General features: G+C 41.0%; 3 protein-coding genes across 12 annotated transcripts in view; 2 read left to right on the forward strand and 1 right to left on the reverse strand.

Moving 5' to 3' along the window:
* Positions 1-640: 640 nt before the first annotated feature.
* tmed9 (transmembrane p24 trafficking protein 9) lies at positions 641-5,512 on the reverse strand. The gene is made up of 5 exons (XM_046406292.1): positions 5,330-5,512; positions 3,727-3,827; positions 3,474-3,599; positions 3,015-3,161; positions 641-2,874 (listed from the first exon to the last, which is right to left on the reverse strand). Exons 1-5 carry the CDS (start codon positions 5,475-5,477, stop codon positions 2,725-2,727), a joined length of 672 nt encoding a protein of 223 aa, XP_046262248.1. The 5' UTR covers positions 5,478-5,512; the 3' UTR covers positions 641-2,724.
* Positions 5,513-6,644: 1,132 nt separating this feature from the next.
* tmem216 (transmembrane protein 216) lies at positions 6,645-10,991 on the forward strand. 8 transcript variants are annotated; one of them, XM_046406298.1, is made up of 6 exons: positions 6,647-6,775; positions 7,306-7,319; positions 7,423-7,516; positions 8,695-8,787; positions 9,694-9,895; positions 10,001-10,680. In XM_046406298.1, exons 1-6 carry the CDS (start codon positions 6,766-6,768, stop codon positions 10,005-10,007), a joined length of 420 nt encoding a protein of 139 aa, XP_046262254.1. In that variant the 5' UTR covers positions 6,647-6,765; the 3' UTR covers positions 10,008-10,680. The 8 variants fall into 8 exon arrangements, 6 of the variants coding, with proteins under 6 accessions (XP_046262255.1, XP_046262254.1, XP_046262256.1 ...); XM_046406300.1 differs by having other exon boundaries at positions 6,669-6,775; positions 7,279-7,319; positions 9,766-9,895; XR_006844895.1 differs by lacking the exon at positions 7,423-7,516 and adding an exon at positions 10,845-10,991 and having other exon boundaries at positions 6,679-6,775; positions 7,279-7,385; positions 10,001-10,074.
* Positions 10,992-11,282: 291 nt separating this feature from the next.
* abhd18 (abhydrolase domain containing 18) overlaps positions 11,283-25,425 on the forward strand; it is a 66,721-nt gene continuing 52,578 nt past the window's right edge. The window contains exons 1-3 of one of the 3 annotated variants that reach the window (XM_046406288.1): positions 11,283-11,538; positions 24,704-24,812; positions 25,272-25,356. In XM_046406288.1, coding sequence (XP_046262244.1) covers positions 24,721-24,812; positions 25,272-25,356 — 177 coding nt within the window. In that variant the 5' untranslated portion in view covers positions 11,283-11,538; positions 24,704-24,720. The remainder of the gene's footprint in view (positions 11,539-24,703; positions 24,813-25,271; positions 25,357-25,425) is intronic. The other 2 variants (XM_046406289.1, XM_046406287.1) reach the window with 2 other exon arrangements.

The following is a 25,425-nucleotide window of genomic DNA, read 5'->3' on the forward strand; positions in this document are numbered from 1 at the left end:
GTAATCTCCATCGGCGGGTAGAAAGGTCGACACTTGATAATTATAAACTCTGCCAGAGGTGAGTGATGTCCGCAGTCTACTGTGGCATCACTGATGTAAACACAGACCCTGCCACCACGGGTCTCCATCTTCAACCAGTGCTCTGTCTGACTGATAGCACATTATCCAGTGAAGTTGAATGCCTGAGTCCAGGATGTTGTCGTTGAGCCACGTTTCCGCAAATACAAAAACACAGCACTCTCTTGCGCGCTGAGCAGATCTCAGAAACCGTATCTTGTCCATTTTCTTGTCTAGAGAACATACGTTGATGAGAATAATTGTTGGAGTAGCCTAGCCCAGATAGCCCAGCTTAATCTTGCACAGCCTACAGCACCTCCTATGCGCATGGGGTATAGTAAACAATGGTGATGTAGTAGGCCAGCGGAGTAGTCCACGTCTCTGTAGTTTTTCATCCATCTTGGAGTTTAACTTACAAATTCCAGATCTGCCCATGTCTAGAAAATCCTCCAGTTTGTATATGCGCCTTGAGATGCACAAACACGACAAACACTTAGAAAAAGATAAAAATGAGTCAGGGCAGGGACAGAGAGGGGTCGCTGCGTCTGTACACGCCCCCAATCTTTAGTCACTCACTCGCTCCTTTAAACCAAATGTGACAAAAACTTTATTTCTGAGTGCAATTTCAGACAGATTTCACATGGACAGTCTCTCTAAAATTTAAATAAATTCAAGCCCCTCTTCCAGTCCAATTCAATTGATTTACATTCTAACCCAGGAAAACACTTCTGAAATCTACCAGTAACATGAAACCATGTTAACACAAACCAAAAGAAAGAAAGAAGGGAATTAAAAGAATATAAAGGAACAAAATCTTAATAGTGGAAGAGGTAAAACCTTTAAAGTGAGACTAGACTGACAGTGTCAAAAATCTGCCACCTTCCTCTGAAGCTTCTTAAAAATACGTCAGCTGATGGACACTCCTCAGGTTCTGATTTATTCCACAGGTTTCTTCTAATTGAATATGAATATGTTATGATTCGGGTCTTTGTGGTGCTGCTTGTAACCGGTCAATGTTGCCATAACAACAATGACTGAATAACATTATAAACGAGCTGGCTTGTGTTACGGGAAACAGAATGCATCCAACTTAGTTTTTAACAGATGCGGTACCACTCTGAGTCCGGTGTTACGACTTACAAGTACAAATCGAATGCAGCATTACAGTTAACGTTTTTCTTCAACAGATCCATTCAGTGTGGCTTTCTGATAAGTCGTCAGTTGAGAGTTCAGTGACTGACGTCACTGACAAACACTCACAGCTGAAGGTTGTTCCACTGGTGTCCTGACTGAAACCCCTTAATACTTCTTTTGATTGTTTTCCTTTAAGTGACTGGTTTCTAGTCAATAGAAACTATTCACAATAAGAACAGATCCATACAAGGTATGGATCCACACAGGGAGGCATCTCTGGTAGTGCTGATAGGCTTAAAAAAAGTCCCATCTGAACATTCTTGTCTGTGTTTCCATCAACATCTGAGACAGATTTAAAAAAGCAAACAAAACAAAACAAGCAGAGTATAAACAGATCAGCAAACGAGCACTGAGACAAAATCCAGAAAAAAGAAACATTTAAACATTCAGTTTGGACACAGTCAAAACGGAGATCCACTCACATGCAGTAACACAGAAAATGCCTCATTTGGTTCAATGTCATATAAACTGAATCTGATAGCAGAGATACCAAACTACACTTGGCTCAAAATTTACTGTAGGTACTTAAAAACATGAAAATCTGTCAGCCAGTGGAACGTGAAACCTGGTTATCTTCTTTGCAGTGTCCACTTTTTCAGGTGTTTTAATCAGCAAAGCCAAAATTCAGACAGATTATTCAAAAGCTGTACATGTTAGAAACATGTCTGAAATCCAGTGGTCCAATAATGAGTTATGATATACTTTTGAATACAAGTTCATGTGTGTTTGATGGAGACCAGTCAGATACTGTGTTCCTGAAAAAACAGAAAGCCCACCTCCACAGGATGCAGTTTAACCTCCTGAAGAGTGTGGGGAAGCATATCAGGAAGTTGGGAGGAGCGTCTAATCAATCATCATCATCAACATGAACAGTTTATTCTTTGAATATTTTTAGCTATGTTCAGGTTAAGACGCTCCTGCATGGTATTTAATATCTCAAAACTGATTTTACAGATTAAAGTGCCTGCTTTTAATTGGGGTTTCACCAAAACCAAACTGTTGTTTCATCCTGCGTGACACTGAACAACAACTCTGGAGGCCACATCTTTGAGTTATGAAAGGAAAAACAGGGCTAATTAATGATGATGATAATAATAATAATAAAATTCATCATTCATCAAATACAAAACTGTCTGGCTGGTAAAGGTTGACTTGTTTTGTTCATATGACCCAGTGCAGCAGAAGAAAACCTATGGAATAAATAAGATGTCACATGTTAGCTGACAGTCAACTGCAAATATGAGGGGCTCATTACCAAACACTGAGAATATTATCATCAATAATCAAAGATGTTTTCATGCCGAATTGTGCAGAAGCTGGACTTCACTACGTCTCGTCTCCTCACTGGTGAATGCTGCTGCTCAGTTCTGAATCAATCAGTAGAGGCACAACATATACATACACACACACACACACACACACACACACACACACACACACACACACACACACACACACTCCCCTGAAGAAAAGTTACACCAGTTTCTTGGCCTCGAAGAAGCTCTTGAGGTGTCTCATCTGCCAGATGCCGATGGCCACCAGGATGAGAGTCTGGACGATGGACCACCAGAGAACCCGCTGGTTGGTACTCTCACTGGTCTGACGGAAACGCTCCTCACGGTACTGAGAGAGGACAGACAGCAGGGGGTGCTCAACAGCACTCTACAACACTAACAACTTTCTGTTTCAGGAAACACAAAGAATCATTTGCAAAGTTTCTTTAATTTTAATTTCTTTAATTTTTAAACAAGCCAGAAACTAACCCTCTGGTAGTTCTGCTCCTTCTGGATCTGGTCGACTTGCTCCACCAATTGCCGTACTCTCAGCTGTAGCTCTGTCAGTTTGTCTTTGGCGGCGATCTCAGCGTAGTTGTTGGCATGTTCGCCCACCTGGATATCCAGGTGAACCCTCTGCAACACAAGTTAAGCAGGACGTCATGAAGGACTATAATGCTGCAGCACACACTGACAGATGTCACCAACAAAAACTTTCACCCACAATAAACATTATTACAATTATATGTAAAAGAAAAGCACACTGGCACAATGTGTGTGAATAATGAACGGTGGTGATGAATTTATATACATGATATACATGATACATGATGATTATACAGGACGTACAGGAGGAAACAGAGAGGCAGTGCAGGTTGTATCTAAAACAAAATGTGGTGTGGACAAAACGTCTGTGATGCCAGTCTGCAGGGGGATGTGCCTACTCACCAGCATGCCTCCAGCAAACAGGGAGAACTTAGAGGAGTTGGAGTGCAGACAGATCTGATGCTCTCCAGGTGTGTGTGACGTGAAGGTGAACCTTCCCTCTGAGCCGTACTGCCGGGACAGAATCACCTGCAGGAAATACGGAGAGCATGCAAACACGTTTGATAAGAATGACACTGTGAGCTGATGATGATGACCATTCAGACACTTCTGCTGTTCATTGGAACTCATGTCTGTGTTCAGTCTTGTTGTTCACCTTATCATCAGGATCTTTGACCTCCACAAACATCCCCAGCCCCTGAGTGGCCGGCAGGTACTCTTCTCTCTGTTTGTCATACAGTTGAGTCCGATAGTTCCCTGCAGACAGAAAGAGACATGTTGTGGTTAGAAATCTGTGTATGTGACCTCTTAGTTGATTTCAAATGATTATCAAGGCCTGTCAATCTTTCATAAAAAAAATATGGAAATGTTATCCTTTTCATTTTGTCCTCAAAATAGAATTTTGTATTATTTTCAAGTTACATATTTTCAGAGTCACACACACAAAGTCCAGTTTCCAAATTACAAAATTTTAAAGCACGTTGTAATCACAAGGTGGATCAGAAGAACTATTACTGACAGTAACAAGATACATTCATATTTATTAAACTGATGAGAACTGTTGGCTAGAGATCACTACTGATGTGCCCACACAAGGGCACTCTTCTGGCATAAGGGATTAACAACAGTTGTTCTCATATGTACTGAGAGCAGAAAACTATTGTGACTGCACCACAACATACTGTAAAACAGGACACACAACCTAAGAACATGAATTCTTTACTTGTTTATACAACAGCACTTTATTGAAATGGAATAAAATGAAACAAACTATTTTTAATGTGCCAGTGACTGTTAAAATACTACAAAAAGTAAAGAAGTATTTGCATTGACCTGCACCTGTTTGTGTTGCAGTTCTGCATGACTATAGACCAGGTAGTACACCTGTTCTTGTCTTACATAAGGACAAAACTGACAGTTATAAAACTGTCTAATTCAATAACTGTATAGAGAAACTCTATTCTTCCGTAGCCTAAATTAGGTGGTATATTCAAAATATACGTGTCTGGAGGACACAACATAGTAGATGTTCGGCATAAATGTATCGAAATCGTGTAACTCTGTCCTCACTGATGCTATTAGTGAGGCTGCGATCCATTACTTACAACCAAAGGTAAAATACGTTCACCAGAAGTCACTACAGGAGCTGAGAGGGAGCTGACCACATGAACACCAAACTACAAGATTTGTCTGCGCTTTAGTTTCTCTCTTATTAAGTAAGCTCCACCACAGATGTTGTGACAAGCACAAGATGAGACATCCCACCCTCTCTGCTTCAAACAGGTCGTGCCGCACATATAAATGCAGCGTAAGAGAACAGTCCGCCTTATGGCATGCATACATGTGGCTGTAAGGCTTGGCGTGAACCTTGTCTAATATGACTCAAGATCTTCATCATACATCTTGTATGTTTTGGAGATTCTTTAATGGTGGTTAAATATCGCGTTACTAACGTTATTTGCCACTCTTAAATTACTTAAGATGCTTATGCTTTTATAATTGGGCTGGTGTAGTGTGTTGCCTGGCGACTTCTTTAAGTCACACGCAAAAAATATCGCTAGATTAACCATAGCTTTCTGACAAGTTACTCCGAATGCGTGCGTCTACTGAAGATGAACACAACAACAGTAGAGAATCGTCTGTGTGGACTTTCTATGCACACGAAAGATAAGTTGAACTCGGTTAGCCGATTAGCTAACTAGCTAAAGTTAGTAACAGTTAGCTTTAGCCGGTGACCTCCTCTCACCGCTGACACTCACCGATGATCATCGTCTCATCAGGGATTTCCTCTATAAAACATTTCTTCTCGGTCTCTCCGATGTGAAAGTACAGAGAGGACACGACACTGTAGAAACCGTTCAGCAGTAACAGTGACAACACAGACGACTGCATCTTAACAGAAACCATTTTCCTGCCGAAAGACAGCTCCACTGGGCATGCGTAAACACAGCAGTGCCACGTAAACCATCGCTCGGGTCTATCCAATCAGCTCGTCGTGAGAGAATGTTGGGCGTTGTCGTTCTTAACTGCCTTGGGCAGTTTCATGATACTACGTTTACATGTAGTACATTGCTATAATTGTCTAAAAAGATGTTTGGTTTTGTTTGGCTTTTTTGTCCATAGGTTAGTTTTTGAAGAAATATAAATTGTCAAAGGAAGCAATTCTTTTTCTTTGTCTTCTTCTCCTAGTAGTAGTTACTGTAACGTAGTACTACCACAGCCCTTCTAAGGACAGCCTTTCTACTCCCTATTAAAACCCATCCGTTCATTTCCTACCGCGCTTAACCGTCGCGGGGGTGCTGCAGCCAGTTGACTACGGTCGAGAGGCGGGGTACACCCTGGACTTCAATCGCCAGTCAGTCGCAGGGAAAGACAGAAAATCACACACCTTGGGGCAATGTAGAGTAGCCAATTAATGCATGTTTGGGGGATTTCGAAGGAAGCCGAAGTACCCAGAGAAAACCCACGCAGGCACAGGGAGAACATGCAAACTCCGGGATTCGAAGCTTGAACCCAGTGCTACCCGGTGCACCATCATGCTGTAGATACAGCTATACAACTATACATAATACAACCTGTGCAACATGTACATAGGGAACGTAGGTTCTTCTTGCATTATAAACTAAATTAGAAAGTTTGTTACAGGCTTGCTCTATGTGGAAAGTGTCACAAAAGTAATGAAAGTTGGCTGCAGTTCGCCTAGGGGGCACTCGCGATATAGTCCTCTGAAGGGAGTGAATGTAGCTAGATAGCTAAAATAATTATTTACACCTACTTCTAGACCAAAACGCCCAGGTTTTATTTTAGCTATTGTAAATATAGGTTCGATTATATATGAGACTTGAAAAGAAAAATACTAATGCCCTTTCGTTTTTCTTACAGGGCAGACGGTTTTGCCTACAAAGTGCTAGTATTTTACTAATGTATGATGTACGCTGATTAGTCGGTTAAAGATTTACGACTAGCAGCGTTACGTTACAGTGGGCTACCAAAGAGAAAAAATAATATGTATATATATACTCTAATATTCTATTATACATGGATATATCCATATATCCTTAGAAGGGCTGTGGTACTAGTAGTAGTTGTAGTCTTCCTTCAGGGGGCAGTAAATAAAAAAAAGGCGCTTCGCTGTAACCAAACATGAAAGGTCTCTTCCTCTCTTCCTCCCAAGCTGTTTCCATGGCAATCAGACATGGCGCCCGGTGAGTTTCACATTCTTTATGCCAAATATACATTTTGACGCATAATTAACACAGTTTCCACACTGTAAGTGTTTACTGCACATAGTGAAACGCGTTACAGAAACAGTTGGGTAGTGTGAAGTTGGACCATTGGCATTCGGTGAAGTTAGCCTATGTTAGCTGTTATTCGGACAGCAGTAACATATTAGATACGTGTATTTAAAATAATAACAACCTGTAATTAAAACCACCACCAGAACTTCATGTCAGAAGTTTGCTCTTGTGCCTGAAGCCCCTGAAGCCCCTGGGATCATTCGTTTTTATCATCGTGATGGGACACTTAAACTTCAATGACATACTGACGTTAGTCTTCACAAATAAACTGACTAAAAGCTAACACGTTACTAGTGCATCTGCGACTGCTAATCAGGTGGAGTGTAGCAGACGGAAAATACTTGTTAATATGAAAAATTGATAAAAGTTTGACTTATGTAATGATTCACTTGTGGAAAAACTCCCAACAGCTTTGTATTTTTCCTTCTTGTCTGCAGGGAGCCAACCAATTGTATCCTTCTCATGAGAGTGATGCCGAGATGCAGCTGCTCTGTGTCTGTCCCTGTCTCTGTCTCAGGTGTTCCTCTGTTGTCCTTTACTCATTTCTTCTTCAGTTTTCATCCACTCCTCTCCAGGTCCTCCTTTATCTGAACAGCTGGTACTTTGCTGCTTTCTACCTGGCAGAGATTCTGATGATGGTTTATAAAGGTCTGTCTTTACATGTCTGCATCACACTGTCAGCGATGAAGGAAGTGGAGCAGTCATACACCTGACTGATATCAAGATTACATTTTTCTGACTCAAACTCAAAATACGAACTGATTATTTTTTTCTGTAAATGTACTAAAAACTTCAGTTTATAGGTTGAGGCAGAGTGAGATGTCTGCATTGAAAATGTTCATCATATGAATTTTGGTGACACTTAAATATATCTCGCTGTAGTACTTCTGCTTTACACTGTATGCTCAAACAGTTTCGAGTCTGTTTCATGAGTATCATCACTACTCATTATGCTGCCAAGTACTGCAAATGTCCAGCATATACAATAAGACGTAAAAAGGGATATGTCATCTAAAGTCCAACATGTGAGAGCTTAAAGATCAGAAAGTTATTCTTTTCTGATTTCAGGAAACTTTTCAATCAAACTCCACATTTTGAACTGTGTCTCCAAGCAGACAGCTGGAAGATAGAACCAAAAAAAATAGATAAAGAATGAAAAATCTCAAATTAACAGGGGAACGCAATTTCTAAAGAATCTGCAGATGTGAATGATACCAGAATTCTAAACTCTGTTACAAGACTAGTATAAAAACAGCACTCTGTACTGCTTTCAGTGCAACAAAGAAAAAAATAAAATGAAATATATTGCCATTATACATAAAGATTACATAAATCTTACTGCAGATCAGTTTAAGTTGGAACATAGTAACAAAATCAGGTTTCAAGGATCAGGAAAGATTTCAGGTTTTATTCATTTAAGGGAACCAAAAAGCTAGTACATAGTACAGATAGTATGTATATATATACATATACATACATACATACATACACATAATATAGTACATATTATGTACTCAGAGTATATTTTCAAATCTTCTTCAGAGTAAAGTGTATATAGTGATTAAAATCACATAAAAATGCAAACAGACACCTTCATTGAAAGACATCTACACCTCTCGGGTCGTGACAGGTCCAAATAATTTCACATTTTATTCAAAATAGAAATTTAAAAACTTTCTGCAGGCAATAACATGTAGCTGGAAGAAGGAGGTCACACCAGTGTATTGAGTGCAGAATAACATGATGGCATTTCCAGTGTCAGTTAACATTAAACTGAAAGCATGTGTTTATGGACCAACTTTTATCCTGTCCTGTTTCTTCTCCAGGGATTTTGCTGCCCTACCCATCAGATAATTTGGTCCTGGATGTGGTGCTGCTGCTGCTCTTCCTCGCTCTGGAGACTGTCAGGATCTTTTATGGTAAGACACCAAATTGACAAAACACTCACCTGTTTTCAAGTCTAATCAGTAACTAAACTGCATGTTTGACCTTTTGATTGATTTTTATAAATATCTGGTGATTTTGATGGTAGTAACATGTTTCAAGCCAAATGGGACAATAGCAACAGTAGACTGGGAAAGTTGTGTACTGGTCAGAAAACATCAGTTTGGAACATTAAACAGGTAAAAAGCTGAAAAACAGCTGAAAACAAAACTTCTCTCTTTTATGTCTGAAAAGGTAAAAATAAAGCACCAAATGACAGATGCTAGCTGTTAATATGTGTGGGAAAGTAAACATTCCCACACAAGTTTGCATGATTTTATACTCACTCACCATTTAGTTCCTTTTTATTTATTTATTTTGTGATTTTATCAAAGGCCATAAGCAACCTGTTAAGTAGGCTGTCGCTGCTGATCAAATCATTGTTTGATAAAACAAAGAGAAATACAGATCAGCGATGGCTGTGGTAACAGACAGTTAAAGATAACAAAAACTTGTTAACTGTCACACAGTCGACTGTGAATGTCACTGATAAGGCTTAAATCACTGACTTGCAAAGCACAGACACAGACACACACAAAAATTGTTTATTGTGAGTGTTGGAAACCTGAAAACCAAACAAAATTGAAAACTGAAGAAGTCAGATCCAGTTGACAGCAGGTATTATGTCACTGTTTCCTAAAAACTCACGTTAAAAATTTACCAACTCTGGAGGCTGAGGTACCAGCTTAGTGTGGACAGACAGACATATATAGTAAGAATGTGTTCTTACAGTAAAAGTTAGTTAAAACTCAGACTGAACAGCAGCTTCTTCTAGAGGGAAGCCCTGAAGGACATGACAGAGTCATGGGACGATGACCTCATAATGCTGTGTGGTTGTTCAGGTGGAAAGGGGAACCTGTGCGAGCGCTCTCTAGCCTCGTGTGTGTCGCTCTTCATGCTGATTCCCTGTGCAGCGCTGGCTGTTTACTACTTGCTGCTGCAGACCTTCGTCCTGCGTTTTGAGGTCCTCCTCAACACCATCTTGATCTGTTTCTACATCCTTGAGTTCCTACTTGGTCTCCTCTCCATATCAGCCTTCTCCAGGTGACTAAATCCCAACCATCTGATGTGTGTGTGTGGTTGGGGGGGGTTCTTGGTTCTACGAAAATTTTCATTCTTTTCATGTACCTTTTTATGTTTTCCTTGAAGGTCCTAAGTGTACTGAAGTAGAAACATCCGTGACCTCACCTTAAAGCAGGATGGATCAGCAGTGGATGGAAAATGTAAAGATTTTTTTCAGATGCCATGTTGGAGATAAAACATTGTCTATTTTCATATTAAAAAATAAATCTGTTTAGGAATTAATATTTTTTTCTGTTGGTTTCATACAAAACCAGTAATATGAATTTTAGTCCTGAAAATATGTTCAATACGATTATGAAGTTAAAGTCACACTACCTAATTTCTACCTCTAGAGGTCTCTCAATCAAAATGAGGAAAACAAAAGTCAGTTTGAGGATGTAGTGAAGCAGCATGGACATGTCTGTAACTTATTTTTACAAAGATCACCCGGTAAATGAAACTGATGATTAAAGATACTCTAGTTCCTGTTGACTTCAACAGTTTACAGAGACATTAGCTAATAGAAGCTAATAAAAAGTCTCTCAGGCTGCTGCAGGGAGTAAAGCTGATGATAAAATGTTTCTGTATGTGACTGCAGGCTTTCAGGAGACATTGTGCACCTCTGAATGACTTCAAGGAGTATTGTGATGGTGGATTGTTCTGCTGGAGGCTGTTTGAGTGTAACACTATCACTATAGCAGCACAAATCTTACTGTCTTCTGTTAAATGAATATTTATAAAATTAATAAAATTGTTCTTTTTGTAGACACTGCTGCATACTCATTAAAAACACTCGACTCTATTGCCCTCCTTAAAAAACAAAACAATAAAGCAAAAGAGATTAGTGACAACTCTAACATCCACAAATTAAAAACCTCAAAAGAAAATGGTGTTCCACTAAACTAGAATTTCATCTGATCTTGCATGATAGTCTCAAATCATACAGAAAGGCCCTATGGAATACCAGGGAAGTCTATTACTTAGCGTTAATTGAAGAAAAGAAGAACAACCCCAGGATTCTCTTCAGCACTGTAAGTATGGAGTCATGATTTTATGACCTTTTTAATTATAAAATTTTACTCATTGGAGACAAAATTTTACTCATTGGAGACAAAACACCTCCTAACCTCAACTGGTACTCTCTCAAGAGAGAAAGGAAAGGTTAGATACTGGTCTATAATCCTTGAGAGATCCTTGAGAAAGCAGTTGCTCATCAGCTATGTGACTTCCTACATAATGATAGAGTTTGTTGAACCTGCTTCATGAAACACGCCCCTGGTATCTGAAATTTTCCCTTCAGTTGAAGTAAGCGGCATAGCCCAACCCCTGAAAATAGACCCTGAAAAATATCCCCATATCACGCCTGAATTCAATAATAAATAGGTGTGACCAAATAGTCTTGTCTATATAGTGCCTTTCTATTGCTGACAGCCGTGAGCCTGTCGTTAGCTACAGTTTATTTTGAATCTTTAGACCGGAAATACCCACACGCTATTTTATACTGTGAAAGAACACATACCAGTAGCTTGACAACCGGTTCCCTCATTCGCCCTCGGGAGAAGGTAGCTGCTAGCTGTAGGAGGAAATCCACGAGTAAGATAACAGACATCTGTGTACAGTCTGAGGTAGTGTAACTCCGCTCTTTCTGCCAACCGTCTGTCTGTTTGTGTGTCTATCTCAGTTTCTCCCGTTGGTACATTTTCTGAAACCATAGGTAAAAAATGACTATGGCTAAGTTAGCTAACTTAGCAAGTTGAACTCGGACTGCAGGCAAACCGTTGTTAGAACCTGTCTCTGAGCTGATGTGGGCTGTTATTTTTTGGCTTCCACATTCCTAGGCATCCAAGAGGCGACATAATTTAACATTAGTTACTGCTATCAATATTGGACTTTGTTATTTTGAAGTCTACTCAGTCTATTATTCTGATGCGCCTATAGTGCTGTCATTACGGTAACTCCATACACAGTACGTTATACCAAGAAGCACGTATGAATGTTCAAATAGGAAAGCTTAATCACATGCTTTAAACATCATGTGTGACGTACAACATGTTGTAATGTAGTTATTTGTTACCATATTTATGCCAAATGCCACATTATAAAACACGTTTAGGTAGACTGATGCTTCCAGTGTTTTGTATTCAGAATGTCCTTGACTACCCCATTCCACAAATAAATATTAACTCACTCTGACAGGGCTGTATTGGGGCAGGAGTTTTTAAAAAAAGATCGCATTTATCCACCTTTCTTGTAATAGTTTACTCACTTGTCATTGCGCAATTTTAGCAAGTTTTCAAGTTGAAATCCGTTATTAATAAACATTGTATGACTGTTCAGAGCACAACCTCGTTTTTGTTTGGTTCAAGTGTTGCATAGTACACGCCCTCTCCTCTCTCCCTCCCTTCCTCTCTCGCCCTCACCTTTGCGGACAGCATGCTTGCTAGCTCAATGATATCGGAGTACTCTGGCATGTGCGCAGACATCAACATGGACATCCGTTAATTATCCAGTGCTTAATCCATGGATCAGATGACGGAGGTGATAAAAATTATCACTCTCATTTATAGCAAATGGGTTGCTATACCATGGTCTGGATGAATACTAGATTCTGATGTGCTGCAGGATGTCAATTAATTCCTGATAACAGAAACATACTAAATATACCTCCCCTCAAATTATCTGTTTATTGCTCTAAACCAGTGTGCTGGCTACTGAATTCTTGATATTAGAAATAAATTAAATGAAAAAAATCTGAGCATCAATACTGAGTGTAGTCCTGCAGTGCCTCATCCTCATCACAGGATGGCAGCTATACTACACAACACATTGCCTCTCTGAATTGTCATATAAACATATATATCATCTCACATCCCTTTTATTATGCAACTTGCTATTAAGAGAGTGGGTGACAGCACATGGACTGTCATTTGTTTGTGAAAATGTTGAGATTGATTTGGGCAAAAGTAGCATGGCTGACAGTAAATACTGTCATATTTCTGTTTATGAACCGTAAGCAACATTTTGGACTCTGACTCATGTTAGCGTAACATTAGCTTTCTGGATCACAGTTAAGCCAGAGCGGAGTGGACTATGGAGTGGATCCTCATCCCAACTGCTTCACACTCAAAGAGCTAAAGCAAGGCGTCTGGACTTGTGAAGATTGACTTGAAGATGTTTCACTGCTAATCCAAGCAGCTTCATCAGTTCTGAGAAGGAGGAACTCAGCCTTGCTTTAACTCTTTGAGTGAATATGACCTGGATGACTGAGAATCTCCACAGACAACTGCTTCACACTTTGTTGAAAACAGTCCCAATGTGAGCTGGTGGTCACTGTTCAATGAAGCCAATAGGAGTACATCATCTGACAGAGTCCAACCCTAACTCGGAACAGATTTCACTTATTGCTGGAAATATGAACCATACTCTCAATCTGACAATACAGAGATTGGATGGCCCATCGCATCAGGCCATACACCACATATTCCCGGAGGAATCCTCACAGGATACCTTTGGGGACACAATTGTAAGCCTTTGCCAAGTCCACAAAACACATGTGGACTGGTTGGACAAACTCCCATGCCATGACCCCTTCATCACCCATGTTAGGCTGTAGAGCTGGTCCAGTGTTCCACAACCAGGGTGAACACCACATTGTTCCTCTTGAATCTGAGGTTTGACTAATGGTTAGACTGTCTTTTCCAGCACCTTCACACCTTCAGACAAGGTCAGTTGCTCCCCATCCCCAATGTAAACAGTGTGAATGAAGTGCCACTGCCGCTTCCCCTTCCAGAGTCGCCGGATAGTTTGCCAGAATTTGCCAAGTCCACGTATGGACGCCGTTATGTTCAACCATGGTGTTAGTTATGGACAAACTGATCAGCACAGAAGTCCAATAACTGCACACAGCTCGGGTTCAGATTAGGCAGACCGTTCCTCCTAGTCACAGCCCTCCAGGTCACACTCTCATTGACACTTGAGATTTGAAGTCCGCCAGCAGAACAGTGGAATCCTCAGTAGGGGCATCTCCTAGCACTTATTCCAGGGACTCCAAAAAGGGTGGGAACTCTGAACTGTTGTTTGGTGCATTTGCATAAACAGCAGTCAGGGCTTGTTCTCTGACCCAGAAGCACAGGGAAGCAACCCATTCCCTCACTGGGGTAAAGTCCAACAAGCAAGCAGCGAGCCAGGGTCTATAAGTAAGCCCACACCTTCCCTATGCCGCTCACCTGGGGCATCTTCAGAAAAGAGTCCAACCCCTCTCAAGGAGCTTGGTTCTAGAGCCCAAGCTCTGCGTAGAGGAGAGCCCAACTATATCTAGCTAGTATCTCTCGACCTCATACTCAAGCTCAGGTTCCTTCCCCACCAGTCAGGTGACATTCCATACTGTAACAGCTAGCTTCAGCATCTGGGGATCGGGCCACCAAGGTCCCCACCTTTGTCTTCTGCCTGATCTACTCTGCACCAGACCACATTGACTCCTCCTGGAGGGTGGTGGGCAGACTGAAGAAGGATCTTTTTAGAAGAATCAGTTTTATTGGCAGTACAGTGACACACACAGGAGCAGTCAAGTGCCCGGGGAGCAAATTGGGGGTTAAGTGGCTTGTTCAAGGGTGCATCAGCCGGCTAATGGAGGGGGAACGTTTATCGCATTAATCACTCCACCACACCCAAATTTTTCCTGCCCCCAAAAATGTGGGGTAATTTTTGTACAGGCAGGGTCTTGAACCCTGGTCTTCCAGACCAGCGTCCCTTGCCTTACCAGATGCGCCACTACAGACACATGTCCCTGCTTTTTTTTTTTTTTTTTTTTTTTGTTATTTTTTTAGATTAGATTCAACTTTATTGTCATTACACATGTACAAGTACAATGCAACGAAACGCAGTTTGGCATCTAACCAGAAGTGCAATAAGCAGTAAGTACCAGGTATACAGTAATTTACAGTATGTACAGGTGTCTATGCTACAGATATACTGTAAACATGATATACAGGTAGTTGTCATAATATGTATGTAGATGTAGGTCCCCAGGAACTTAAAGCTGGAGACACGTTCAACCGTCATCCCATTGATGTGTATGGGGGCATGCGTGCCTCCTCTCTCCCTCCTGAAGTCCACAATGAGCTCCTTTGTCTTGCTGGTGTTAAGGAGCAGGTTGTTGTCTGCACACCATGTGACCAGGTGCTGTACCTCCTCCCTGTATGCTGTCTCATCATCATTGCTGATAAGGCCAATAACTGCGGTGTCATCAGCAAATTTGATGATGGAATTGGATCCATGTGCAGGCCTACAGTCTTGGGTGAAGAGGGAATAGAGGAATGGGCTCAGCACACAGCCCTGTGGTACGCCTGTGCTGAGTGTGATGGTGGAGGAACAGATGTTGCCTGACCTAACATGCTGAGGTCTGTTGGTCAAGAAGTCTCTGATCCAGTAGCAGAGGGAGGTAGAGGGGATATAGGTTGTGTTGATGCCCAGATCTCCAAGTTTGGTGATTAACTTGAAGGGTCTGACGGTATTGAATGCTGAGCTGAAGTCCACAAACAGCATCCGTGCATATGTGTTGTTATTGTCCAGGTGTGTGAGCACAGAATGCAGTGCTGTGGAAATTGCATCCTCTGTACTCCTATTGCTGCGGTAGGCAAACTGATGTGGGTCCAGTGTGGGTGGGAGGTAGCTCTTCAGGTGTGTTTCAGAGTGTTTTGGGACTGGTACAATGGAGGTGGTTTTGAGGCATGTTGGCACAGCTGCTTGGGCAAGGGACAGGTTGAAGAAGTCCATAAAGACCCCGGCGAGCTGCTCCGCGCATGCTTTTAGCACACGACCAGCGATGCCGTCTGGGCCGGCAGCCTTGTGTGCGTTGGTCCTACTCAGTGCAGCGCAGACGTCTGTGGAGGTGAGGGAGAGAGAGTCTGGTGTTGGTGGCCGTTTCAGTGTTGTCCCTGTCAAAACGAGCATAAAAGTCATTTAACTCATTCAGAAAGGAAACAACTGTGGCTGTCATGGACGAGTTACCTGGTTTGTAGTGACTGATGATCTGGATGCCCTGCCACATGCGTCTTGGATCGGAGTTGGAGAAGTGCTCCTCTACCTTTAGCTTGGCCTTTTTGATGCCCCTCCTCAGATTAGCTCTGGATATGCTGTAGGCATGTGCATCACCTGATCTGAAGGCGGTGTTGCGGGCTTTCAGCAGGAGCCGCACCTCCTTGTTCATCCATGGCTTCTGATTTGGGTACGTGGTGATCTGCTTCTCTGTTGTGTAGGGCTGATCAAAAATCATCAATCAATCAATCAAAAATACCGATACCTTCACTTCGATACCGGTTCCTTAACGATACTTTTCTCGATACCAATTTTATAATATCAATTCTAACAAAAAGAAGATTACATTATACATTACAGTACAAGTCTTTAGTTTTATTTTTCAGCTTTGGTATTTCGCCAATCCAAGCGGTTTTCTTACAGACAAAATAAACAAGGAATAATTTCCAGTGCAGTTGCAAAGGTGGAGATTTTGAATCAGGCCGCTTGGTACGGTAGCCGACAAGTACAAACACAGACAGGTGTTACAAATACAGAAATGCACTACATATAAGAAACAGATGCAAAAGGAAAACACTGCAAATACAGAAACACACTGCATATAAGCAAACAAATGCAGAAAGAAAAGCCGCACATCCAGTCATACAACGTAAGTGCTCCAGACCTCTAGGGGCAGTGCTGAGCTTCCACCCGAGAGACAGACAACAGACGTACCAATGTCAAAGAAAAAGAAAAAAGAATATGTAGTATATACGTAGCGCATTTCTGTATTTGCAGCATTTTCCTTTTGCATCTGTTTTCCTATATGCAGCGCGTTTCTGTATATGCAGCACATTTGTACTTGTCGGCCACTGTAACCTTGGGCTTTGTAACGTCCACAGGCGGACTTGAATGCTGAGAGGAGGAAGGATGCGGTCCGCTGCGGACTGTCCGCTCTTCTTGCAGTTAAACACGGGGCAACTTTCTGCTCTGAACTTGATTGCGTGCACGGTCAGGTGCTTCACCAAATTAGCTGTGTTGCCGGCCTTAGCAGCAATGACTTTTTCGCATATATTGTATTGCGCACTATTGGTATCAATCTTGCTAAAATGGAGCCACACTCGACCTCGTAGCATTTTTTTAACCAGTTCAACGGCACACACACAACTACAGTTTCCAACACAGATGCATGTGAACCGCGTCTATATGCCGCAATTACAGGTAACGTTACAGCCAATCGCTGGTAGCATGATCAGGTCTTGATCACGTGATTAACCTCTGGGTATCGAAACTTGGCACAGAAAGACGAGGCATATTTCGATACTCGATACTATCGAAGCATTTCGGTCAGTACCATAAAAGAACCGAAGTTCGGTACCCAGCCCTACTGTTATGACACTGTCAATGGTGGTGTTGATATAGTCCAGCACAGAGGAGGTGTATGTATCAATGTCTGTGTGAGAGCCACAGGTAGCCTGAGCAGCAAACATACTCCAGTCTGTGTTTTGAAACCTGCTCTGGAGTACATGGTCTGTCCCTTCTGGCCACACTTTGATGGTTTTGGTTGATGGCTTCACACGTTGGATAAGTGGTGAGTACTTAGGAACAAGAAACAAAGAGAGATGGTCTGACTGTCCGAGGTGGGGGAGGGGGGTCACGGTGTAAGCCCCAGGAATGTTTGTATAGACATGGTCCAAAGTTTTGTTTCCTCTTGTGTTGCAGGAAACATGCTGGTGGAATTTTGGAAGCACTGTCTTTAAGTTTGAGTCATTAAAATCACCGGCAACTATAAAGGCAGCTTCTGGGTGAACAGTCTGTTGTTTGCTAATGGGTGCATAAAGTTGGTTCATAGCCAGCTTAGCATTAGCGCCCGGGGGGGGGGGATACAAGCAGCAGTTATATGAAAGTGACATATTTTGTCATTGGAGGGAACTCTCTCCAACAAAATTCGTGCTCTGCATTTAACCCACCCAAATGACGTGCACACACACAACAAGCCCGGGGCAGTGGGCAACCGCGTGCAGCGCCCAGGGAGCAGTGGGGGTTAGGTACCTTGCTCAAGGGTACCTCAGCCATGGACACCGGTACGGGGGATCGAACCAGCGACCCACCGGTTACGGGTCCGATACCCTAACTGCTGATCCACGACTGCCACAGTGGAAGTGAACTCCATTGGAACGGTCTACACTTAACCACGAGAAATTCGAGGTTAGCTGAGCAGTGCCTCTTAATAATGACAGAGTCTGTACACCAAGATTTGTTAATATAAATGCAGAGTCCTATACTTCTTATCTTACCGGAGTCATCTGCCGCTCTGTCTGCTCGGAGTGTGTGACGTCCGGCTAGCTCGATAGCGTTGTCAGGTACGCCGCTGTTTAGCCATGTTTCGAAGATCATGACATTACAGTCCATAAGTCTCCTGTTGTTTGTGATACGGAGTCGTAGCTCATCCATTTTGTTCACCAGACCGCACGTTGGTGAGAAAAATGCTGAGTAGAGAGAGCCGGTGTGGTGTTAGCTTTAGCTGAGCTCTTAGCCCCCCACGTTTACCTCCCTTTGTTTACCGTCTCTACGCCGCCTGCGTGCACTTCCGTCCGGCCAGGTAGAATGCGTAGCCTCCGGTGTTCTGGCGATCTCAAGGATAAGCCGAATATTCGTAACAAAATTGTCGGAATGTCCGATGTCCAAAAGCTCCTGTTGGCTGTAGGATGTTAAGCAGAAGCTGTTCTGAACGAACAGACCCGAGATGAGCAGGTAGATTACTGCAAAATTGCAAAATCTGGAGAGACACTGAGCCTTGCTGGTCAGATCTTGCTTTGGGCTGGATCCGGCCAAGTCTCATGGGTGAAAGCCAGGGCACCAGGAGCTCATCGACGGGCCCCTTCCCCTTGGGCCCTGGCAAGCCACCAAGCAGGGTACACTTGTCCGTGCTTTTATTCTTCATAGAGGTCTTCATGACCTGTTTGTGTCTGTGAGGTGACTGCATTAAATGCTACAGGCTAATCATAGTCCGAAATCACAACACAATAGAGTGCATTGTTTCATGCTGTTAGTAAAGTGACAGTCACTGAATGCTCTACTCAGCGCAAGGCATTTAAGTTCTGAAGACAGTACTTTGAGAAAGTACTTTGAGTTTTGATTTCCATTTTACATCGGTGTTCAAGAGGCAGGGTGGTGCCTTCGGGACACTAAGAACTCAGGAGAGAGCTCCTGAATGTTTGACTGTGTGGGAGCATCTTATGACTAATAGCATGTCCATTCGTGACACCAAGTGCCATAGAGACTTTTTGTTAAATGACTGTTTTGGGACAAAGATTTATCTGCCAGTGTCTCTTTTGAAGGCCAGGTCATTTAAAACAAACAAAAAAAAACAAACAAAAAAATTTTCAGTATAAAAACCACATGTTCACAATGTAACGTGTTGACAGAGCGTTAACAATGTCTGAACCCTATAGAGACACTGTAATTTATTTTTGGGTGGTTGACATATAAGCCGGAAAAAGTTTTTTTTAAAACCTGAAAATTGTTTTATGACATATGACTTTTATGACTCTTAACTTTCCAAATACATATGTGTTCTTATAGGTTTTGAGTTAAAATATGCATTTTTCATCAATTTGCTCTATCAGTGCCTTAAATTGTCAGATGGTGTGACATGAAAGCTATTTCATGTAAAGTGAAAATGAGGTTTTTATTTTTATTCTAATCAGAATCAGAATCAGAATTCCTTTATTTATCCCCAAAGGGAAATTCTTTTTCATACAGACATTGCACTTGCAGTTTTCCCAACCAAGAAAGAAAAGATATAAAAATAGGATAAACAAAAACAAGATAAGTATAAATCTAAAATTTAAAAATGCAGGTATGTACATGTGTATAAAACATATATACATAAAGTAAGTGTGTCCATCACAGTGCAGAGTTTAGTAGTTTGATGGCAACAGGCAGAGGGTGAGAGGGAAAGTCCAGTATAGTCCTTATTTTGGACAACATCCTCCTCTCAGACACCACTGTCAGAGAGTCCAGTTCCTCTCCCACAACATGGAGTCCATTCATGAAATGCCAGCATGGTCTAGATAGTGTCAACCGTTCTCACTAATACTTAACACTAACTTAATCATGGCACAAATTGAAAATTGCCACCATAAACCAAAATGTTCTAAAAAGAAATGTTACAAACAAACATTTTCATTTTTGAATATAAAACAGTAAACTTAGCAAACTAGTCTGTCCAGAAGGGCGTGATGGAAAATGAAGGCCACCACTACACCACTACAAGCTTTCATCAGACTAGGTGTAAAACATGTTGTTTGTTGTGGTCAACTGTCCAGAGTATGGCACAGTCTGCTTCAGGCACAATGTAGATAAATGTATTCACTACATTTCTCTTGGGCATCTTCTCACATTTATGTACATATTGTTGAAAATATAGAGTTGTGGTTAAAGCTGTGAATCACAGACAAACACAGCTGAATGAAATGCAATTATAACTCAAGCCAGCACAGTGTGTCACAGTGTAGCGGACAGCTGTGTAGTAGTGCAAGTAAAAATGCAATGCAATATTATAATCCAAATCATATCCAAGTCCTGTGAATGTCTGACGACCAGTCCAGGGTGTACCCTGCCTCTTGTAGTCAGCTGGGATAGGCTCCAGCCCCCCCACGACCCTGACAGATAAGTGTTATAGAAAATGGATGGATGGATGGATATCCAAGTCCTTTTATGAATAGCAAATTTTTGGTGAGCAGGCTTATGGAGAGTGGAGATGTGAGTGTCAGATCCATGGAAGAGATGACAATCTAGATTGTAATTAAAGATTTAAAAGTCATTTGTGCTGATAAACAGGGCCCAGCGGGCAGACATGCATTCCAACAGAAACATCTTGAAATATACAATAGTTTGCAGATTCTAGATATTATAACATCTTTATTCTTATAGTAAGTTAACTAAAATTGTCCTAGGAAAACACAATTACCCCTTCAGTTGTTGATATACAATTGCTAATCTGCGTCAGCCTAGTATCATTAGTTCACTAATAATACTAGGCGTTTGTGTACTGAGTCATTAACGTATGTTCTCTAGCAAAGGGTCATGTCCGAGTTCCTAAAACTGGGCTCAAACTTTTGGCTGTTTTGTGCACAGTTATCACCGATTCAACACTGCTGACAAAAATGATTATTTATTTGTTGCTGTGACATGACTGTATGTATACGCATAGATTTATGGATGGATGTTTGGTGGAAAATGGATGTCTGTGGCAAATGAATGATTCATCCATTTGGATGAACCTAGAGCCAATCTGTGCATTTCTTTTGTGTGTGTGTGTGCATGCTTGCTTTTATATGCATCACAGAGAGCTTATAAATGTCTCAGCTTGAGGCTAAAACAATCAGCTTCACCTGGTAACCTGCAACAGGTACAGAGGACATGGTACCCAAGTACCACTTTAAAAGTAAGACGACTTTATTTACAAATAGTGGCAGAAATTTAACCAAAAGTATGTGAGTCAGGAGGTATGGCCAAAAAGAACAAAAGGGGGGATGAAGACCAGGCTAGCCACACAATTGGCCCAGAACATCCTCCCTAATCCGTCAAAAACACAAAAGGCCTACAGCCTTTTAAAAAAACAAACAAACAAACAAAAACAACAAGACATCAACAAAAGGGCAAGACTCTGAGCTGCTCAAGTTTTGTGTCTGAAAGAAGAAAAGAGAGCTCCTTGTTCTTCTTTAATCTCTCTTAAACATGGACACCTACAGGAAAGAGGAACTTAGGCTACATCTCCATTCCCTTATTTGATATTTCTTTGCCTCTCAATTTTCACTTGAACTAGAAGTTGTTCTGACTCAAAATCTTGCGTCCCATCCTAAAATCCGAGGCAAAGAAATATGAGTGCAGACTTCACAGAAGTTGCAGTGTCACATGCCTCCTTATTGGATATCAGTTAAAGATTGGGCATCCCAACATCACTGGAGTTTCATGCCTGAGTGTAGATGGATAAAAGATTAACTCAAATTAAAGTACTTGAATGTATCACTCCCATATTTTCTCCTTTATTTTCTGATTTACCATCTAATTAGTTTATGTACCCCAGTCCTTTCAAACCCTCCCTCCCGCCTTTGGCCCACACCTCCTGATTTACATACAGCTTGAAAATCAATATGTGAAATATGAAATGGCAGAGGCCTAATGGAAAATGGAAAAGAGAAATTTTTAAAATGCAAAATTACTAAAAATTCTTTGGTTAAAGATTTTAATTTAAAGGTTTATTATGTAAAATTTAATAGCATCTAACACTGAGGTTGCAGATCTGTAACCAACTGACAACCCTTGTCTCACCTTTCACTGTGGTAGCTACTAACAACATGAAAAGATGAAAGGCCCTCTCTGTAGCCAGTATTTGGTTTGTTTGTTCTGGGCTACTGTAGAAACATATCAGTGCAACATGTTGGACTCTGTGGAAGGAGTAACTGGTTCCTCTGTAGATATAAAAGGCTCATTCTTTTGTGTAATCTTTTTTGAACTTTGCATGTTATGGGTTATAACAAATGCTTACAAAGGTTAAACACCCACTAATGCTTCACCAGTTCTGTTAACTTTATATACTAAAGAGTGCAGAAGTTTCTGTTCTAATAATCACATCATTAAATTCGCAGATGACACTGCAATTCTAGCCCTGTTGAAAAAGAATGGTCAACTTTTAGAAATTGAAATGTTTGTGAATTGGTGCATTGACAACCACCTTGTTCTGAATGTCAGTAAGACAGAGGAGATGGTGTTTGACCCGAGTGGAATTGGTGACCACAGACCTGTGATCATCCACAACCAAACCATCACACAGGTCGCATCATACAAATAACTTGGTGTCTTTATTGACAACTCACTTACACGGAATGCACATGTAGACAGTCTCTGTTGGAGGCTACAACAGTGGTTGCATTTTGTTTTATGTCATCTGAGAGTTCATGGTGTTGATAAAAAGTTATAATTTTTTATCAGGCAGTCCTTGAGAGTTTAATCAGATACAATTGCACATCTTGGTTTGGTCACCCTTCTGTGCAGTTAAAAACCAAACTGCTCCATATGATTCGAACTATTTGGAAATTTATAGGTACCAAGAACAGACCCTCTGGCAGGAGATTTCCCTTGCTGCAAACTTAGCAGATTTAAAAATGCATTCATCCCTCTGTCCATAAAGCTTTTAAACAATAGCAGATAAAGCCAGAATGATGATTCACTTTACACTTTTTGAGGGGGGGGGGCGTGAGAGCAGGTGGCACAGAGTTCAAAAGTCTGATGGCGGTGAGGTAGAAACTGTTCTTAAGCTGTGTTGTGCCGGTGTGCATAGTCCTATAGCGCTCCCCAGATGGCAGCAGAGTAAAGAGTCTGTGACCTGGGTGGGTATGGTCCTTCAGTGTGTTTTTTGCTCTGCCTGTGCACCGTGTGTGGTGTATCTCGACTAGTGTAGGGAGCTGGGTGCCAAAGATCCACTGGGCAGTTTTGATGATGCATTGGAGGGCCTTCTTACTGTCCGAGGAGCAACTGGAGTACCAAGTTATTATTGTGTGTTGTGTAGAAAGAGTAATGACAGTGTACAACAGCTGTATGACAGTGCTATAAAATTCAGTAAAAAAAATTTATGGAACACGGCATTGTGTTTTTACATTACTTGGCATTAAACATCCTGGCTAATAGTACTTTTGTATTATGCTAGTGTTGTCTCTTTAAATGCAATGCTGTATTGTTAAGGTAAAATGGACTGTAACATGGCATGAAAGGAAGAAAAAGCAAGAAAACTCAACTAAGTTTGAATTTTACATTTAGTTATCCAAAGTTCAGTCTAGACTTGACGGTAGGCTAAAATGGAGGCTCATGTTTATTCACCTAATGACATTCAGGCAACAATGGTTAATCTAGGAGCTAAAACCGAGAATTCAAGTTATGGAGTAATGATAAATTTTATTTACATAGCACTTTCCAAGCATATATTACAAACAGCTTTTCAAATTAAACACAGTGATAATACAATAAAAAATGAAGATATAATATTAAAACTGGGCATTAAAATAATCCAAGAAAACAGCAAAAAACAAACCAAAAAAAAACAAACAAAACAAAAACAAAACATAACAGTAATGCCTGTATACTCTTTCAAATCAGAATATGCTGAGAGGAACATATTAGTTTTTGACATAACCCCTGTCTGTCACACTAGCAGATTTATCACTGAAAATGTGCTGAAAGTGTCCTGGAAAATAATCTCTACATAAGAGTAAGCCCGTGAGCATCTCAGGAACTTAATATTGTAAAGATCAAGCATAATACAAATGCACATACAGATTCAAAGCCAAATATATGAAAAGATAGCAGTATGTGTCTTAAATAAATCAATCAATAAATAAACATAAATAAATAAACATTTAATAATAAATAAATAAACTAATAAATAAATAATAATAAATAAATAAACATTTTTTGAATTCAAACTTAAATGAAATGATATAAAGAAAACTTTTAAAGTGGATTTTGAACAAATATATATATGTACCTAACTGTAGCTTTCGTCGGGTCAATCAACCCTGACAAATACCTGTTTAGCTGCTAGAGGGTCAGTGGTCTTTGTTTGCTTCTCCACTTGTTTGCTACATCTTTTGCACTAGGCACTTTGCACTCAAGGACATATGAGGGAATGACTTCTTTCAGCTTTTATGCTACACTGTGCTCGAGAAAGTATTGTCTGCACATTTAGAATGAAAGCTTTGTCTCTCTGTGTAGATGCCAGGTGCTGGTCCATGGGTGTGAGCAGACTGGATGTATTTTATAGAAGGCTTCTCCTCACCAAACTCTTCATTGGTGGATGGGGTAAGCCTGAAGACCTCAAGAGGTAAGGAAAAAAGAGAACACAACACAATACAGCCAGAAGTATCAGGAGTGGTGCGAATATACAGAATAAGATAACGAAGGAGGAAACATAATAAAAGAATTCACACATTTTTTTTTGCAAATGAACTTTGTTTACTGATGACAAAGTGTTCCCAAGCCCATATAGGCTTTATGCACTTTCAAAAGTGGTAAACCCTGCCCTGTCCTTGTTTGTGAACAACTGAGCCTTTCAACGATGTCCCTTTCATACCCAATCATAATATTATGATCTGCTACCAATGGGTCTGTTTACCTGTGGAAAGTTCCAGACAGGGTTTTTTGAGCATTCCACAAGTTCCCACAAGCTCAGTTGATTAGATAAATCATGACATAGATCAAGTAGATGCTGTTGTGGAATCAGTCATGAAACAGATGCATCTGTGCTGTTGTTGAACTGATTTGTCTTGTTTGTGTTTTGCAGAATCTTTGCGTTCCGTAAGACCATTGGAGACAGAGAGAAGTGCAAGTCTCTTGTGCCAAAGGACTATCCAGTTTACATAAACAAGGTAATCCATGTGTTCTCACTCTTCGCTAGTTTAACAAAAATTGTTTTTATTCTCACAGATATGTGTTTG

Source organism: Scatophagus argus, chromosome 12 (genome assembly GCF_020382885.2).
Source record: "Scatophagus argus isolate fScaArg1 chromosome 12, fScaArg1.pri, whole genome shotgun sequence".
Lineage (NCBI taxonomy): Eukaryota > Metazoa > Chordata > Actinopteri > Scatophagidae > Scatophagus > Scatophagus argus.